This window comes from Epargyreus clarus, unplaced genomic scaffold, assembly GCF_041222505.1.
Source record: "Epargyreus clarus isolate Ecla_fem2 unplaced genomic scaffold, WU_Ecla_fem_2.2 ptg000013l, whole genome shotgun sequence".
NCBI lineage: Eukaryota > Metazoa > Arthropoda > Insecta > Lepidoptera > Hesperiidae > Epargyreus > Epargyreus clarus.
In genome coordinates this window covers 858,431-876,836 of record NW_027332221.1, presented here as the reverse complement: position 1 = coordinate 876,836, position 18,406 = coordinate 858,431, and the positions used below count along the sequence as shown (strand labels likewise).

The window sequence follows — 18,406 nt, the reverse complement described above, 5'->3', positions numbered from 1 at the left end:
GCCGAACACCTAGAACGCCAGTTCCGGCCGAACCCGTCACAAGCGACGGAGCACATTGCAGCAGTCGAGCAACACCTCACAGATTACCTCGCACAGCCTATAGCTCCAGATGAAGATCCCGTCGTCTTCTCCCCGAGCATGGTCCAGCGTGCGATTGAAAGGACTCAAGCCAGAAAGGCTCCCGGCGCAGATGGCATCACCAACACGGTGCTCCGCCAACTTCCGAGGAAGACGATGGTGGCCGTCACGCGCCTTTTTAACGGCATCCTGCGCACGGGGACATTCCCGCACACATGGAAAATTGGGCACATCATTATGTTGCCCAAGCCGGGGAAGAACACCCTGAAGCCTGAGAGCTATAGGCCCATTACACTTCTACCGTGCGTGTCGAAGGTGTTTGAAAAGCTCCTGCTGCAACACATGGTACCACATCTAACACCCCGACCGGAGCAATTCGGATTTCGGCCGGAACATTCAACGACTCTTCAGTTGTCGAGGGTGCTGCACCACCTCACCGCCGCCCTGAACAAGAAGGAGCGAGCGTGTGCAGTATTCCTCGACATGGAAAAGGCGTTCGACCGTGTTTGGCACGACGGCTTGCTCTACAAGATCTCGCAGTCGTCGGCGCCCAGGCGTATCGTCAAGGTGATCTCCAGCTTCTTGAAGAACAGAAGCTTCAGAGTGGTGGTCAACGGGACGCCATCCAACGAGCACCCCGTGGCAGCTGGAGTCCCGCAGGGAAGCTGCCTCTCACCGGCCTGCTACTCCACATACACCGACGACATTCCGGCGGAAGGGGGGGCTCTACTCGCCCTCTACGCGGACGACGCGGCGTATGTGACAACATCACTGAACTCCAGACACGCCGCGTCGAAGATACAACGTGCCTTAGATGCCCTCCCTGATTGGCTCTCCAAGTGGAGACTGTCGGTGAATGTGGGGAAGACCCAAGCGGTCAGGATTGGCGGCTTTTTGCCAAACGACCCCACTCTGAAGCTCAACGGACAGGACATCCAGTGGTCCGCCCGGGCGAAGTACCTGGGCGTGACCCTGGACTGGAAGCTCACTATGAAGCCCCACGTGGACGCCGTCATCGCAAACGCGAGAGCGGCCAGCTTCTCCCTTCGGCCAGTGCTCTCCTCGAGCCTCCCTCTGGGTGTGAAACTGTGCATCTATAAACAGTATATAAGACCCCGCCTGACGTACGCGGCGCCGGCCTGGTACGCGCTCGTAAGCGAACCGCAGCGCAAACGCCTGCGGATCATTCAATCACGGGCGCTGCGGCAGGTAGCCGGCGCGCCGTGGTACGTCAGGAACGCAGTCATCCAGAGGGACTTACGAGTCGAGAGCCTGGACGACTTCATCGGCCGCCTCGCCACGAAGATGTTCGAGCGTGTCGATGCGGCGCGATTCCCGCACCTGCGGGATCTGGCGCCGCTCCACGCTCGTCCACCGGACCGCAGGGCGTTCCCGCGCGATCTCCTGGCGCGGGACCCGCCGGCGGACGTCGGGGCTTCATGAGAAGCTTCCAAGAAGACCGCGGCACTCAAGAGTGCCGCCCCCACCGGACTTGACCCTACACCCTACACCGGACACGACACCACTATGGGCACCTGCCCATAGAACCACGGCTCAACTCATTAGAAGAAGAACCATGACCACAGGTATGCCAGAGGGAAAAAAAAAAAAAAAAAAAAAAAAAAAAAAATTAACATATATACATATATATATTGATCTACATACTTATTAAAAAAAACAAAAAAAAAAAAAAAAAACAAAAACCCCTCTGGCTACCACCCCAACGACCTGCCTGTCTTCACAGGCAGCGGGAGACTCTTCCTTCAGAAGGCTCAGCCTTAAAAAGGAAACCTTCGGGGCCACTAGTGGCTCCGGAAGATGAAGATCAGCTGTCGGAGAGCATTCTACATTTGTCGCTCGAAGGAGTAACATCTCGTAGAATTACTGCTGCACAGTTGTAGACAATTATTGTTTTGGCTGTTTCGTGGCAATAAATGGTATTCTGATTGAGGAAGTTGTCTTTATCCAAATGGACGACCGCCCTTCATCACCTATCATTGGGACCGGTGCCTTAAGGCAAAAGGGAAGGACCGGCTCTGGGGATAATGATCGCGTGGAGTCTCCCGCTCTCACAGATATTATAGGTACGATGCATTTTATATGAATCATATAGATACGTACTATTTATACGTATGTACCTATAGCGTGCCGAGTTTTGGTCACCAATTCACTTGGCGGCGCTTGTGCGCAAGCGTGTCAATTTTATCACGTAAGATGCCTCTCTTTTCCTACATAGGTTACTATACTCTTTGAGAAGAACGACGACTTCATACAAAAAACGCGATAACATAGTTAGCAACGCCATCTAGAGTTCGCCACAGTAAACCGAGCGTAATATTTAGGCGGGAAATTTGAATAATTATAAGTGGGGAATTTGAATAATTATGAGCGGGAAATTTGAATAATTATGAGCGGGAAATTTGAAAATACATTTCAAATTACTTTTTGAATTATTGCGTAATGTAGGCACTTTTACTCGTAAAATAACAAAAATGTTTTACAATGCTTATATTTTACAGGTAAAAGTGCCTACTTTACGTTTAAAATATGGGAAGAAAGTAAAATAAAACATTTTTAAAATATGCTCCAAAATTTTATTGAAATTAAAGTACTGTTACCAACTACTCAATAGAGTTACAACGGATATGGCGTATTATAGTTGATTAGTTGATCTGTACATTATAATTAAATATTTACATTGCGATTATTACTATAATTATTAATTAGCATCCTTAATATTTTTTTAAGTTATTTAGTAATTGTAATTAGCATTATTATTTATTTTGTATTTGTAAATGTAATTAGTCGATATTTGACTCAATGATGAAATTATATAAATAGGGTAGAAGATTATTAGAGAACATTCAATATACGATCATTGTGTAGGACGTTACTCTGCCCGTGCAATATACGGTGTGTCTAAGAATCGACTCTGCGTTTCATTGTGCATAACCCACGACTGAACAGCTAACAGTACTGTTTTAAGAAATACAGTTCACATCTTTTTTAAGACAATACAGTACACGTTTCTTAATTTCTTATATTGCGTACATAAATTATATAAAAACCTATGGAACAGTTAATCTGTGTTCTATGCGCCAGATATTCACTAGAAAAATATTTGGATGGAAATTGAAAAAAAAAACTGAACCCACAAGTGGTCTTCCATAACCAAAAATAAGTATATACTATAGTCTAAGATCCCAGGGCCCCCAGACGTTACTTATTTTTGAAGTAACAAATTTTACGGTATAGACGCTCTTATATGTGTTTAAGAGTGTGTGCATACTCGCTAGTTTGGCTAGGCGGCCCGTTCACAGGTAGCAGGTAGAAAAGGTAGACAAAAACATAACTTACTTTTGTTAAATTCGAAGCACTGATTTTTATATATGTCACATAGAATATTATTCAAAATAAATATTTCATATTGACAGACCGTTCCTGTGGGCGGTAATTCCTCCCAGACGCTTTAAACCTCATAAAAAAATAACTGAACTTTTGTAATATTCGAAGTCTTCAACTTTATATATGATGCTTGGGGGACTATTTTAATACCTTTTGTGGACATCCAGACCAATCCGAAGGGCCAAACATTCTCCCAGACATAATATCTTTTGTGGACAGCCAGACCAATCCGAAGGGCCAAACATTCTCCCAGACACAATATTTTTTTTATTAAACCCCAGAAACAATCATTTTTTTTCCTACACAGGGTTTGTTTTCAACAATAAATTATTTAGTTAAATGACGATTTATTATTATCATTATATTAATACAAAAATATAGAAATTTAGTAAAAATATGATCTTCCATTACTATTTAATTAGGTCTTAATCTTCATTGTTTGCTTCATATGAGTTTTGACTTTCATCCTTGAACCAATCCTGGATTTCAGTATTAAAGTCGTCATCATCGTGAATATCGTTATTTGAATCTTCTGAAAATACAAATAAATCAATGAAGATATGAATTGCTGTGCATATAATAAATTAATTTGATGTGAACTTAACATACCTGATAGAGTTTCGAGTAGATTCAAAAGAAGATTCAAATAACGATATTAACGATGATGACCACTTGAATATTCAAACCCAGGATTGGTTCGACGATGAAAGTCGAAACTCATATGAAGCAAACAATGATGATTAAGACTTAATTAAATAGTAATGGATGATCATATTTTTACAAAATTTCTATATTTTTGTATTAATATAATGATAATAATAAATCGTCATTTAACTAAATAATTTATTGTTGAAAACAATCCCTGTGTAGGAAAAAAAAAGATTGTTTCTGGGGTTTAATAAAAAAGGTATTAAAATAGTCTCCCAAGCATCATATATAAAGTTGAAGACTTCGAATATAACAAAAGTTCAGTTATTTTTTTATGAGGTTTAAAGCGTCTGGGAGGAATTACCGCCCACAGGAACGGTCTGTCAATATGAAATATTTATTTTGAATAATATTCTATGTGACATATATAAAAATCAGTGCTTTGAATTTAACAAAAGTAAGTTATGTTTTTGTCTACCTTTTCTACCTGCTACCTGTGAACGGTCCGCCTAGCCAAACTAGCGAGTTTGCTCACACTCTTACACACATATAAGAGCGTCTATACCGTAAAATTCGTTACTTCAAAAATAAGTAACGTCTGGGGGCCCTGGGATCTTACTCTACTAGCTCAATAGGGAGCTCAGTTATCCAATTAGTAACAAAAATAGTATCAGCATTCCTGTGTTTGCCTGTCTTTACAGTAAATGTAGACTTACGGGTGTAAAATTTATAACTCAATTACTTAAATTGGGATTTATTGCTAAAACCTTTGAATAATGCAAATCATTTTAATTGCATTTGACGTGATCTTATCATACAAATATGAAGGCTCTAGTATGTTAAGCGTATGAAATATGCACTCGCGTTTGATGAAGGGTTCACCTTGTTTTTATTATTCTTCATCAAATAGATATACTAATGAAACTTGTCTCTATCCTATAAGGGATCTATCTAGTAAGGGATTAATGAGAATGACAAGCCTTATCGATTTATTTCTCTCTGTACATATTTAAGATAACTTTTTAAAATTTAAACAATATCTAGCTATCTAGTCCAGTTAGTAGGGCAAAAACTTTTGCCATACAAAAGACGGTGGAGTAACAACTCTTTTAAGGTGATCTAGAACTGCTTGTGGTTCGATTACGACACCTAGCGCCACACCTTTTTGTCTAGTAACAGCAATGTTTAGCTCTGTTGTATTCTGATTTGAAGAGTGTGGTGAAGGAGCGCTGTTATGTTCTGGTTTGAAGAGTGTGGTAAGGTAGGCATACTTTTCCAAGGCCTTCCAACTTAGTCCTTATGGGCAGCAGTGCATCTGTGGCCAACCTCTGCTAGGAATCTAATCTTATACAGGGTTGATAACAAACATCCATGGGCGACAGTAGCCACTTACTATTAGGTATATTATAAACACAATTATATAATATGTTGTTTAGGTATGTATTCTGATGTAAAATTCAAATTTGTGAACTTGAGGAGTGACCGTTCCGACCGCCCCATCTGTATTATACCCCAATGGTTGATGCTACGACTAAATCATTCAATGAATACTTGAAGAGAGAAAGAGAAAATTTTACATTTCTTATTGTTTGGACATTATTTTTGCAAGTCTCACGTGTATAGAATTATAGCAGTGTAAACATGAAAATTTGATCACAGATTACAATTTATTGGAACAAATATTACTATATTATTTTTAACGCTCTTTTACACCAAAATAAGATTACATGACAGAATATACCAAATTACTTACTAGGTGGTGGTAATTTAGAATACATTTCGCCATATAATCCCATTTTGGTGTAAGAAAGTGGTATATAATGTTATTTATTCCAACAAAAAATGTAATTTGTAAACAAATTTTAATCTTTATGCTGCTATAACTCAATACATGTGAGACGTCCAAAAAATTGTTGAAACAATAAATGTGTAAATTTTTTTTCACTTCCAGTTTGTTTTGAACCTCTTTGTCGTAGGATCAACTGTTGAAGTATTATATTGAAAAATACAGAATTTAGCACCTTTCATCCAAGGCGGCGGTCCGAGCGGGCACTATTCAGGTCACAAATTTGAATTTTTCATCAACATATGTAAAAATTGTTACTAAACCACCTTTTGTATGGCAAAAATCCTCACTGACTGGAGTAATCCATACACTCAATATCATTTGTTTTGAGAATATTTGCAATAATAGAAATCGTAAGAAACGAGAAGTATATTTTAGGTGCAATTTTCTACGTTCACCCCGAAGTGTATAAGTGTATAATATATAAGTTATTATTAGCTATTTATTTCATATCAGAATTACCAAATGGTCAAATCAGTGGAATATACCTTAAATAAATTGACACCAATTATGGATATGTGTAAGGGAATAATGTTTTTACAAAAAATAATAAATAAGGTACAAGACAACCTTTAATTTTCCAAATCTGTAATCATAAACATATGCATAACAACGTTTCATAACTTAGTGACAAAATATTGCAATTGTACGCATCGACTATATAATTTGACGGTATTCGACTTCACGAATTCGGAACACGTGATTTAAATTCGATACCTTGTTATCTTATTATGAGCTTCAATAAGCATGTACTGTACTCTCAACGATACGCTGTAATTCATCAAAAAGTTGACGGATGGAGTACATCCAGCTCCATCCCAAATTGAAAAGGGCCCTGAAGAGGGCAAACGCCGTCAGCACGACAAAGGGCGTTTGCCCTCATAGAACCCCTTTTCGGTAAACTTTTTAATAAATTACAGCCATTCCTCGAGGATATAGAAATCACATTATACTATAAGATAACTTAGTACAGAGTCTAAATCACGTGTTCCAAATTAGTGCAGTCGAATGCCGTCAAATCACATAGCCAACATGCGTATCCGATGAGTGTATTTGTATGTGGTAGAACCCTTTGTGGTTCGACTCCGGCGGCACCACCGCCACACCTATTTCTACCTCATAACAGCAGTGTTAAGCGCTGCTGTGTTCCGGTTTGAAGGGTGTGGTAAGGGAGACAGACTTTTCCGAGGCGTTCCAGCTTAGTCCTCAGGGGTAGCGGCGCATCTGTGGCCGACCTCAGGTGGGAATATCTAATCCTATCTGGGGTTGATTACAGATGTCCATGGGCGGCAGTAGCCACTTACCATCAGGTGGACTGCATGCTCGTCTGCTACTCTTATATTATAAAAAAAAAAAAAAAAAAAAAGAGTTATGAAACGAAAAAAAAATCATATGCACTTAATATCCATGATTGGTTTTAATTATTATATAAAGGTGTGTTCCACCAATTAAACGATTTTATAATTCTGATTTGTAAAAATAGCATACTAATGTATAAAAAAACAAATATTTTTGGTAGGTGTCACTTCGTGGATTAGTGTGAAAAATCACCCCCAAAAATATACTTATCGTATCTTACGATTTTCCATATCACATATAATCTGAAAAAAAAATGGAGCTTATGGATAGACATACATATACTGTTACATAATTTGCAAATATAAACAGTTTAAATTTCATAAAGATATCTTAAATAAGTACTGAAAAAAAATCGTTAAGGGTTGTCGCCCTGATAACTCCCTTACTATAAGGGCAAGGGACAAGATTAATTGGTATAACTATTTTAGATGAAGAATAATAAAAACAAGGCAAGAACCCTTCATCTGGTGCGAGTGCCCTTTTCACAAGCGTAATCTAGTAGATCCATTTCTTTTATTTGTTTTTTAAAATATTAATTTTACGCTTGAGCGCTGCTGCCGTTGCTTCTTCCGCGAATGTTCTATTTTTTAAAACACAAAATCTTTTGACGCATATTATAAACACACTATTAATAATTTTATTTACATTTATTTCTTTATGTATAATACAACTGTTCAAGAAATTGAAGTCGATTTCCGATTTTATTTGATTAGTAATTATATGTTTTAAGTATATTAATTCTCCTTTTTCTTTTAATAAATTGTTTGTTCTTGCGGCGCAGCGCTCAACACAGATCACCATATTTTTAGAAGCATAATTCAAAGACTTTTTCAAATCCGGATATTCCCGTAGCTCTACAAATCTGTGATGCAATTCTAGTTTATTTGAAAAAAGTAATGATTGACAAATTTTACAATCGCTGGCAAATTTCTTAAGCATAAACCCACACACATATGCACATGCTTGTATTTCTGCATTATCTTCAATTACATTAAAATTAAGCTCCAGCTCATTTGGTACTGAAAAGTCAGATGATACTGAATTTTCAGCATCATCTGAATTTTCAGTACCAAATGAGCTTGACTGGCATGAGTGCGTGGGTTTAGCTGAAGAAGCCACAGAATAAATTGTATAGAAATTATTTACAATTATGTTGTCATCTTCTTCACAATTTCCTTTAGTCCCAATATGGGCCAAGTTACTAATGATGGATGTTTTTAGGGCAGCCTCGAATTGACCTAATGTAGGGTTGAAATTGGAACCACAGTTACCACGAATACATCCAAATAAATTTTCGAGTGGGTCCTGCTGAAGCCTTCTTGTAGGCTTCTTACTTTATGGGTACGTACTAAATTATGCCATAATCTCTCCACACCATTTAACGTCCATACCCAGCCATCCCGAGAAGGAGGGGTACATCTACTACCAATATATTTTGCACTAGACAAAAACTTCCTCATTTTAAAAAAATACTCTAAATGTGGTGTCCCCTCCCTCATATTCGTAGCATGAGGTTTTCCTCTTCGCAAGTCAGCTGTGTCACTATTTAGCAGATCAAACAGTCGGTCCATGTGAGTTATTAAATTAGCAATAATTATGCTTTCTGATGCCAATGTCCCTGGAATTTAAAAAATAATGTATTTTTTGCCAGACCAAATTATTTTTGTGAAACTACAAAACAGAAAGAGAGATAGGTCCTATACCTTTATTTCAAAGTTTTTGAATCATATATTCAAGATTACCACTACTACTCGGTTAGAGATACAATGTTTCCTTGCTTAAGGGGATCTCAAGCAGGCATGAAATAATCAAATCCTGAAGCCGCTTGTAGATCATTCAAGATTAAAATCTACCACAGGCTTTGCATGTGTCTTAAATTAAAATGATTATTTACCTTCCGATATCTTAGCATACATGCCAGCGGCCACAGAATGGCTAAACACCTGAGCGGCGAGCTTCACTTTCATCTTTTGTTTAGTATTTGGATTGAGGTGATCCCTTGTTAAGCTAGGCACATACACAAATACTGGATTTTCACTGTCTATTTCATGGATTTTTTTTATATGGGACCACTTAGCAATTCCTGTAAAATGATACAAAAAAAATTACACAACAAAAAATAATTGAAGCACTATTTACAAATTTGTGGTGGTGTGCACCCAGTTCATATTAGACTAGACTATTTCCTAAATTCTTTACATTTATAAGAAAAAAACCTCGTTTCTATCAGTGGAACATTGAGGATTTATGATTTAGATATATATATTCATGAACTTTGATAAAAGGAGATGGTTTTGCTTCATAACTGAAATGGAACTTTGCAAAATCATTTTCTTAGTCTATTTTAGTGAACAGATTTATTTAAGTTAAAATAATACAAACTATATATTTATATATAATATAAATATTCAAAGATTGCAGTGACCAGTTAATTGGACTATACTCTTTTGATTATCCCTTGTTATAGGAAATGCAAGATAAAAGTTTTTAACCTCAAAAATAATAAAAGTAACTGCTTACCCCTTCCAAGTTTATCATCAGAAGATATATCAGTATCACACTCTATATTATACTTCAGAAAAAGATTTCTAAAGCACTTTAATAAATGAGGTGTATCATAAAGTGTTACTATCTCTTTCCCAAATATGTTTATACGGGGTGAATTTTTCACTTATATATATCTTTTTCCTTAGCCGGGAATCGAACGAGTGCATTTTGAAAAAAAATACACCCCTATATTATTCCATTATATGATAGTGTCTCTTATAAGGATCAAATTCTGGGAAATAATGTTATGTGACAAATTAAAGGAAAAGGAAAATTTTGAAGAAAATACATATTTTTCCCATACATTGGCATACTAATCCTTAAGGATTATACATAACATATGACTTGTGTATAATTCTTTAGGACTATACAAAAGCCATAACATTGAAGAATTTGTTGGTCAATCAACTAATTCTTCGATGGTATGACCATGACATACGGCTTTGTATGGGAAAGTAATAGGTTGGCAACTAAGTTCCCGCCCGTTTTTAGTATTTATTTTTAAAATAAAAATAGATAACTGATAAATTAGGATTTTTTTATTTTTTGTTGTTTACAACTTCGTTTCAACGGGAAATATGATTTTTTATATCTCTTTGTTAAGTAATCTCTGGGATTTCAGTCGAAAAAGTCATTCTCGCAAATTGTCAACTTTACATCTGTTTTAATACAGAACGAAACTTTAAGAAGAACTTTAGTTTTAATACGAAACTCCGCGTATAGCAAGTTGCAAATCTATTATAATGGTCCTAAAAATAACCTTCACTAAGTCAAACTAAAAATATAAATTCTTGGAGAACAAAACGTCTGCTTGCAAATGATTTGAAACATCAGACAAAAAAAATGTTAATACGCGAAATGTTTAAATTAATGAATGGCGGGAACTTAACTGCCAAATTAATATGAAAAAATATGCATTTTCTTAAAATTGAGGCTTTTCCTTTAGTTTGTCATTTATCATTACTTCACAGAATTTGATCTTTATAAGCAACACTAACAGATAGTGGTATAATATAGAGGGTGTATTTTTTTTCAAAATGAACTCGTTCGATTCCAGGCTAGGTAAAAAGATATTTTTAAAAAGTAATGATGCAGTTTTAGTTTTTATCAAAATCGGCCTCGTAACTCCTTTCAGCATTTTTCGTTAATCCTTATAGTTTGGGATTTGGCCCTGAAGGCCCGTTTGAAAAATTCACCCTGTATATGGGCTCTGAATGGAAGCACCCAATATAGCAAGAGCTCTCCTATTCACCCCATCCATATCGCAAACAGTAGCAGCAATGTGAATATCATAGTTGTAGCACTGTCGGAGGACCTGAAATGAAATATATAACATAACTAAATCTGAATTCAACCATGTGTTTACTAAAAATATAATAAAATATGCACTGGCTAAATACAAATTGTACTTTGTCTGCATAGAGGATCCTGTAATTTAGAAAGTATACCCAATTATGTAAAAATGTGAAATAATATGTGCTCATCATCATCAATAAATCTTTTATGTCTACAATGCTGGTCAAGTGTAGGCAAACTATGCAATAGTGATGGAAAAATAAATGGACTGCACAGTTTTTGCAAAAGTAAAATATGTTTAAAATTGGGATATAAATTAACTCACCTCTTTGATAAGCACGGCTACTGGAGTACCCGCTGGAGAAATAGTGCGCCACAGGCTGCTTAACGTTATGTCTTATGCCACAAATCATGAAAACTAATGCCTGAGATGCTATTGAAGAACTGCGTCCTTGTGACGCATGTGAGTTATCTTGATATCCTTCAATTATATCCTTTTTAACATTATAGTGTAAATGTTTTTTTATCGCCATCTCATCGAATGCGAGAATAAAACAATTTTTTATCTGCTTTTAAAGTTTTCAAATATTTTTGCATAACTTCCAACATGGGTTTATTGACACCCACATCAACGGGAACATTACTTAATAGTGTTTTTAATGTTCCTGGTGTTGGTAAGCAGAACATTCTCCTGAGTAATCTGTAGCAAGTAGGCGACCTCTTATATATTCTTAATGCTGTCAACTTCTCGTCTCGAGTCCATCTGTGACCAGTTTTTGGCCTCTTAGCATTCCTTTATTGCCCTTGTAGTAAAATAGCAAATGCTGGTGTAATTTTTTTTGAAAGTTTTTTCACTGCAACATCATTATTTATCTGAGCCAACTTGTTTTTTAAGGAGACACTTCTAATGCGATTGCGCAGTTCGCAAATTTTTTTAAGATATTTGCGGCATTTAATTAAGTTCAGATTATCATTAATCTTCTGTTTTCTTACTTCAGAAACAGTAGTGTGGGTTATTGTAGCCGATGTTGAGTGATAGTCAGTTGGTTCACTGAAGGTATCTATTTGTAGAGGATTGATCACTTCAGCTGCGGTGATAATTGGCTCACAGTTAGTTGGATGACTAACCTTAAAAGCAAAAAATAAATATATGTACTTTTTGGTATAACATAAGTATGCACAAAATTACAAGTAAAGAGCTTCCAAGAAGCCCTTTTTTTACATATTCTGTTTTCTTACTTTAGAAACAGTTGTGTGGGTTATTGTAACAGATGTTGAGGGATAGTTAGTGAGATCTCTGAAGGCAACCCTTTGTACAGGATTAACCACTTCAGCTGCGGCAATAGTTGGTTCACAGTCAGTTGTAGGACTAGCCTGAAAACAAAAAATTAAAAATATGTATTCCTTGGTATAGCTTAAGTATATACACAATTACAAGTGAAGAGCTTCCAAAAAGCCTTTTTGTACAGTTTTATGTTTTAAATATTATAATTTATTTTTAAAAATTAACTGATTTTTTGAGATCATCTAACCTGACTAGTTTCCAGTATAAAATATAGAAAGGTAAGGTATAAAACTACATAAAGATACTCACAATACCATTTAGGACAAAAGACATGAATATGGAGGTAATTGGTTTTTATATATTTATATCAAAGTAGAGCAACAACTTACATGATACATTGGAATAGCATCTCTATTCAATTGCTGTTTAGTCTCGTCTACAAAATCTGCATCTTGAAAATGCTGCTGACATAGCATTCTATGCTCAGAATGAAGTTTATGTAGCAATGTAAGCGTAGGTGCCCTTTCCGGGAAAATAAACTTTGCCCAATGTTCACAGCTGTGAATGAAACATAAGTTACCAAATTATTATTTTTACACAACTGTTCAGAAAAGCAAACTAAGAGGACAATGTTTTTAGGGTTAAAGTATGTAAATATTAAAGTATGTAAACAAGGTTCCTTAGCTCATCGCAAGTGACAGATGCAAAATCAACCCTCAAGAAATAAAAGGATTAAGTTACATGCATGTTCAGAAAGACTAAAATAGATTCTCCAATAATCTGTATGCATAATGGTGTCTTTCAAACATATATTTATTTGTGTAATGCCAATTAACCAGGACTATTTTATTTGGTGCTCCAAGGTTCACATAACTCTATTTATAGCATAGGATGTAAATGAGTCGTATTAGCGTCTTACTAGCAAATTTGACGATTGCTAATATTCACAATAAACGGATTAAAAATCGGCTAAAGTGATGAAGTTCTCTAATGTGTATATTATTATGTAAAGATATAATATTTATATGAACATTGCGCACACGGTTTTTGATAGTGGAATATTTTTGTTTTAGACGGTTTTGCAGTAATTTATGTTTTTAGCGTAGGAGTTATTTAGGAAAATGATTTACTTATATACAAAATTAGCACGAAGAATCATAGAATTAAAGGTTTGATAAAATGGCTTCTAGCAATCATGTTAGGCACTTACCGGCTTAAGTTCCTCAAAGTTACACCAGGCTTCAGAAATCGGAACAATCTAACATTATCTAAAGCTGGCGAACACCCACACTTAAAACATTTCCTTTTGGTCTCCCTATCTGCCATTGCAAATAAAATAACTACTTAACTAATAGTCCTGTCTCGAAAATAATAACCACTGATTACGAGTGGAGTTACAAACTCAACACACGAAATCGGTTCACTGGATTATGACTGCACTTTTAAAACACATAAACGGAGGAACACAAGCTCGACTCAACGTTGTAGCTTTACTCTTTGGTTGTAGCGAAATAAAAATGCAAGGAATTATGTCACATAGGGTATTACGCCGGAGGACATAAGACGCCATATTGTTTTTTTTTTTTCTAAATCTCCTGAGATGTTACTATACACAAAAATATTAAGAATGTAAACTATATTTAAAACGACAACATCATCGAGCCTACGTAGGTCCCTGTACAGGGTTGCTAACTCCAGCTACGGTTGAAAAAAACTGTAGAAAACTGTAAAAATCAAATTAAAACAGTAAATATACATCTTTATATTTTTATTCTTTTTTATTATATAATTATAGTCATAAATAGTTTAAAAATTTAAAACCACGCCAAAATCGCACAAGTAAAATCGTTAATCCTGATCCTGATGAGAGAATGGGATAAAATTATTAAGATCATGTAAAAAAAATATTGTATCAGTTCTTGATAATTGCTCAAAATTTTAAATTAATCAGACCGTTCAAAGTGGGTAATTCAGTTCAGAGCGGACTAGCAGTTTTACGCGGACTATACCCCCGGTTCGATAGTGTATGGAATTCGTAGCCAAGCAAATAGATGCCGCGAGCATCTTATATAAAAAAACTGTAGATTTAGAGGCCTAAACTAAAAACTGAGAGAACTTCCAAAAAACTGTAGATCTACAGTTAGTGAGTGATCTACAGTGTAGGTTTGGCAACCCTGTCCCTGTATAACCATTTGCACTAGAGGTGCGCAAAATGTATCACTAAAGTGAAAAGAGAGATATATGTATATCTTTTGAACTCAGTGATATATATCACTCTTTTAGCTCAATAGCTCACTTTAGCTCAGTAGCTCTGTAAAGATATAAGCGACATTTTTAATCGACTTCAAAAAGGAGGTGGTTATCAATTCGGCCGGTATCTTTTTTTTTATGTATGTACACGAATAGGGAATATGCACATTTTTATTTTATTATTTTAAACCACTTATCACATCGTTTTAACATAGTAAAAAATATAAACAATTTTATTAGTGTTTCAAATATTTTTTTAAAAATTATTTAAAGTATCAATAAAATTTGACACATTTGAACGCCGCCATTTTACGCGCTCTTTGAATGACGTCACGTAGCGTGATTTGTATCGATATTGATAATAACTGTATGCACATAAGGGTATTATTAAACTTTTTCAGGTTTCATCGCTATTTACATCATGGGAAAGGCTAAATAACCACTTTATAAATATTTATTTTATTTTTATTGTGCAAAACCACTACTATAAATACATTATATAGTGTTTTTTCTTTTGCAAAAGATGCGAAAATACGAAAAATGTGGTGCAAGATTACGGGAAACAGATAAAGTATCTCCAAAATCGCATTAACATTTGCAGTTACTGTAACAAACAATAATTTTAGGTAAATAATTTTAAAATTGCATTGATCATCTACTTCGTTAGGTACTTATCGACTTCTACATCAAACACTATCATTTGAAACACACAAAATGCATTATAATCTATTATAATATTATAAAGATGAACATAGGTGAACATAGGTGATAGGTTGAAGGTGGTAGAACCCTTTGTGGTTCGACTCCGGCGGCACCACCGCCACACCTATTTATACCTAATAACAGAAGTGTGAAGCGCTGCTGTGTTCCGGTTTGAAGGGTGTGGTAAGGGAGACAGACTTTTCCGAGGCGTTCCAGCTTAGTCCTCAGGGGTAGCGGCGAATCTGGGGCCTACCTTATGTGGGAATATCTAATCCTATCTGGGGTTGATTACAGATGTCCATGGGCGGCAGTAGCCACTTACCATCAGGTGGACTGTATGCTCGTCTGCTACTCCTATATTATAAAAAAACAGAAAAAAAAGAATATTAACAAAATAAGTTATGATCAGTTAAATATTTCTGAATTGACCTATGCATAAAAACAAGTTTATTCATTTTGCATATTTTAGGTAAATAGTCCGATTGTGCTTTGACAAAACTACTTTCAATCATTGTTCTTGATTATTCCTAATAATACTATGTAGAAAAATCGCACTAGGCAATAAATAACACTGTAGAAATATAGACAAAAACATTTTTTCTCTGAAACAGTTTGACTATCGTTTGAATATCGACGCCGATAAACATCGTAACACGCTATGTGACGTCATATTTCGATTCGACCAATGGGAATGCGTTTTGCAAATTTGAATTTCGCTCGCATAATTTACGATTTTTGATCAAAGTTTGAAGCAATCTAATACGAAATAAAGAAAAAATAATGGTTTAGATGTAATTTCAGGACCGTAATGAACCGAGGAAAAAAATAACAAGCAAATCTAAATCACATACATATTCCCTATTACCGAACCGATGGGTATAATAGAGTTTTGTTTGAAGATATTTGGTGTAGGTTCTAATGAAATTGCAAAGCCAGTTCATCATTGACTATTAAAGGGTCTGATAATGTGGCTCGGAGACAAAATATGTAACTCCTCAACCAATGGGAATAATTGAGTTGTGTTTGAAGATATTTGGTGTAGGTTCTAATGAAATTGCAAAGCCAGTTCATCATTGACTATTAAAGGGTCTGATAATGTGGCTCGGAGACAAAATATGTAACTCCTCAACCAATGGGAATAATTGAGTTGTGTTTGAAGATATTTGGTGTAGGTTCTCATAAAATTGCAAAGCCAGTTCATCATTAACTATTTAAGGGTCTGATAATGTGGCTCAGAGACAAAATATGTAACTCCTCAACCAATGGGAATAATTGAGTTGTGTTTGAAGATATTTGGTGTAGGTTCTAATGAAATTGCAAAGCCAGTTCATCATTGACTATTTAGTTAGGTTAGGTTGGAACATAAAAGACAATATAAAACAAAGCGAGCAGGGCGCGGTAGCGCCCTGCGAGCGGGCGGTTCGAATCAATGTAAACTCAGACCTTACCTTCATTCATGATCACGCTTTTACAATTTTATATTGTATTAATATAAATGTTAGTACGTCATCACTAAAAAGGATGAAAAAAAAATGTTAACAAAAAATACAACCGCCTTCTATGTCACTACAAAGTAAAATATAATTCAAATAAATGTTGGTTTAGTACATATTTCTGAAGTCGGCGCTCATATTAGACACGATGTTTACATCGTTATCCAACGAAATATATTGAGCGCCGACTTCAGAAATATGTACTAAACCAATATTTATTTCAATTATTTTTTACTTTGTAGTGACATAGAAGTCGGTTGTATTTTTTGTTAAAAAATTTTTATATCAGCATTTCAGAGAATCAGATCAATCAGATGATACTCTATGGAGAGAAACTACATGTTTTCTATCTATCTATACTAATATTATAAAGAGAAAAACTTAGTTTGTTTGTTTGATTGTAATGAATAGGCTCAAAAACTACTGGACCGATTTTAAAAATTCTTTCACCATTCGAAAGCTACATTATCCACCCACGAGTAACATAGGTTATATTTTATATGAAATATATTTGAAACTGACACAAACTGACATAAATAATTCATTAACAAATATAATTGAATGGCTAAATGAGAATAATTTAAAAATAAGGATAAAATAAGAATAAGGATTAGCAAAGATTTCAAAAAAAAAAAAAGTGTGTGTGTGTCAGCTACGACGCACGATTGGAGTTTACTCCTTACGAACGATAATTATGATATATATCAAATAGAAAAAAGGGTAAATGAACGCATCTGCTAAAATGATAAGAGAAACAAACATATATCTGTAATTATTCGGATTATTTATATTACTTCAATAATGCGTATTACATAAAGTATGTTACAAAATAATATAAATAATAATAATAATAATAAAAACATTAAAACTTGATGGTTAGGTTGCTGTTTATGTACGTTGTATATAGATGTATACAATAGATGCTACTATATGCATTTATTATACAGCATGCATACCCTGTACTCGGCAGCAGTATACAAGTTGTGGCAGAACTTCGTAATACGCAGGCGCGCAACACACACGTACAAACATACGCACACATTCAACTCTCAGACTGGAGGTAGTGAACTATACAGTGAGACTACGAAGTAGCGCGCAAAGAGGAGACCCCGAGAATGAGATACGCTGTGTAATGTATTCCATCTCATTCTTTTACACGTTCAATCCTACAGATATATATGTTTGTCTCTTTCTACGTTACGCCTCAACTTTTCGTGTTACACTTGATTTTACTCCTCATAAAATTTCCGTACCGGGCCTTATAACTCAAATCGTTTCTTAAGGAGTAAACTCCAATAGTACAACTTTATCCGTTCTTTTTAACGCGTATGTCCGTTCTACACTCGAGTATGGCTCTGTTGGAATCCGCTATACAAAACAAAGCAAGCAAAGCTAGAAAAAATATTTGATTTATTTATCAAACATCAAAAATATAGATATAAACATGTACCTTCTACCGTAACCCTAACAGATAAGACGATCAGAGAGAGATCAACT

The 18,406-nt window shown here is 35.6% G+C and overlaps 1 protein-coding gene across 1 annotated transcript; it reads right to left on the bottom strand.

Moving 5' to 3' along the window:
* Positions 1 to 2,658: 2,658 nt before the first annotated feature.
* On the bottom strand, positions 2,659 to 14,019 carry LOC140746639 (uncharacterized). Its single transcript, XM_073078759.1, has 7 exons — positions 13,675 to 14,019; positions 12,854 to 13,022; positions 12,419 to 12,553; positions 11,505 to 12,307; positions 9,857 to 11,198; positions 9,231 to 9,419; positions 2,659 to 8,954 (listed from the first exon to the last, which is right to left on the bottom strand). Exons 1-4 carry the CDS (start codon positions 13,788 to 13,790, stop codon positions 11,975 to 11,977), a joined length of 753 nt encoding a protein of 250 aa, XP_072934860.1. The 5' UTR covers positions 13,791 to 14,019; the 3' UTR covers positions 2,659 to 8,954; positions 9,231 to 9,419; positions 9,857 to 11,198; positions 11,505 to 11,974.
* Positions 14,020 to 18,406: the final 4,387 nt, after the last annotated feature.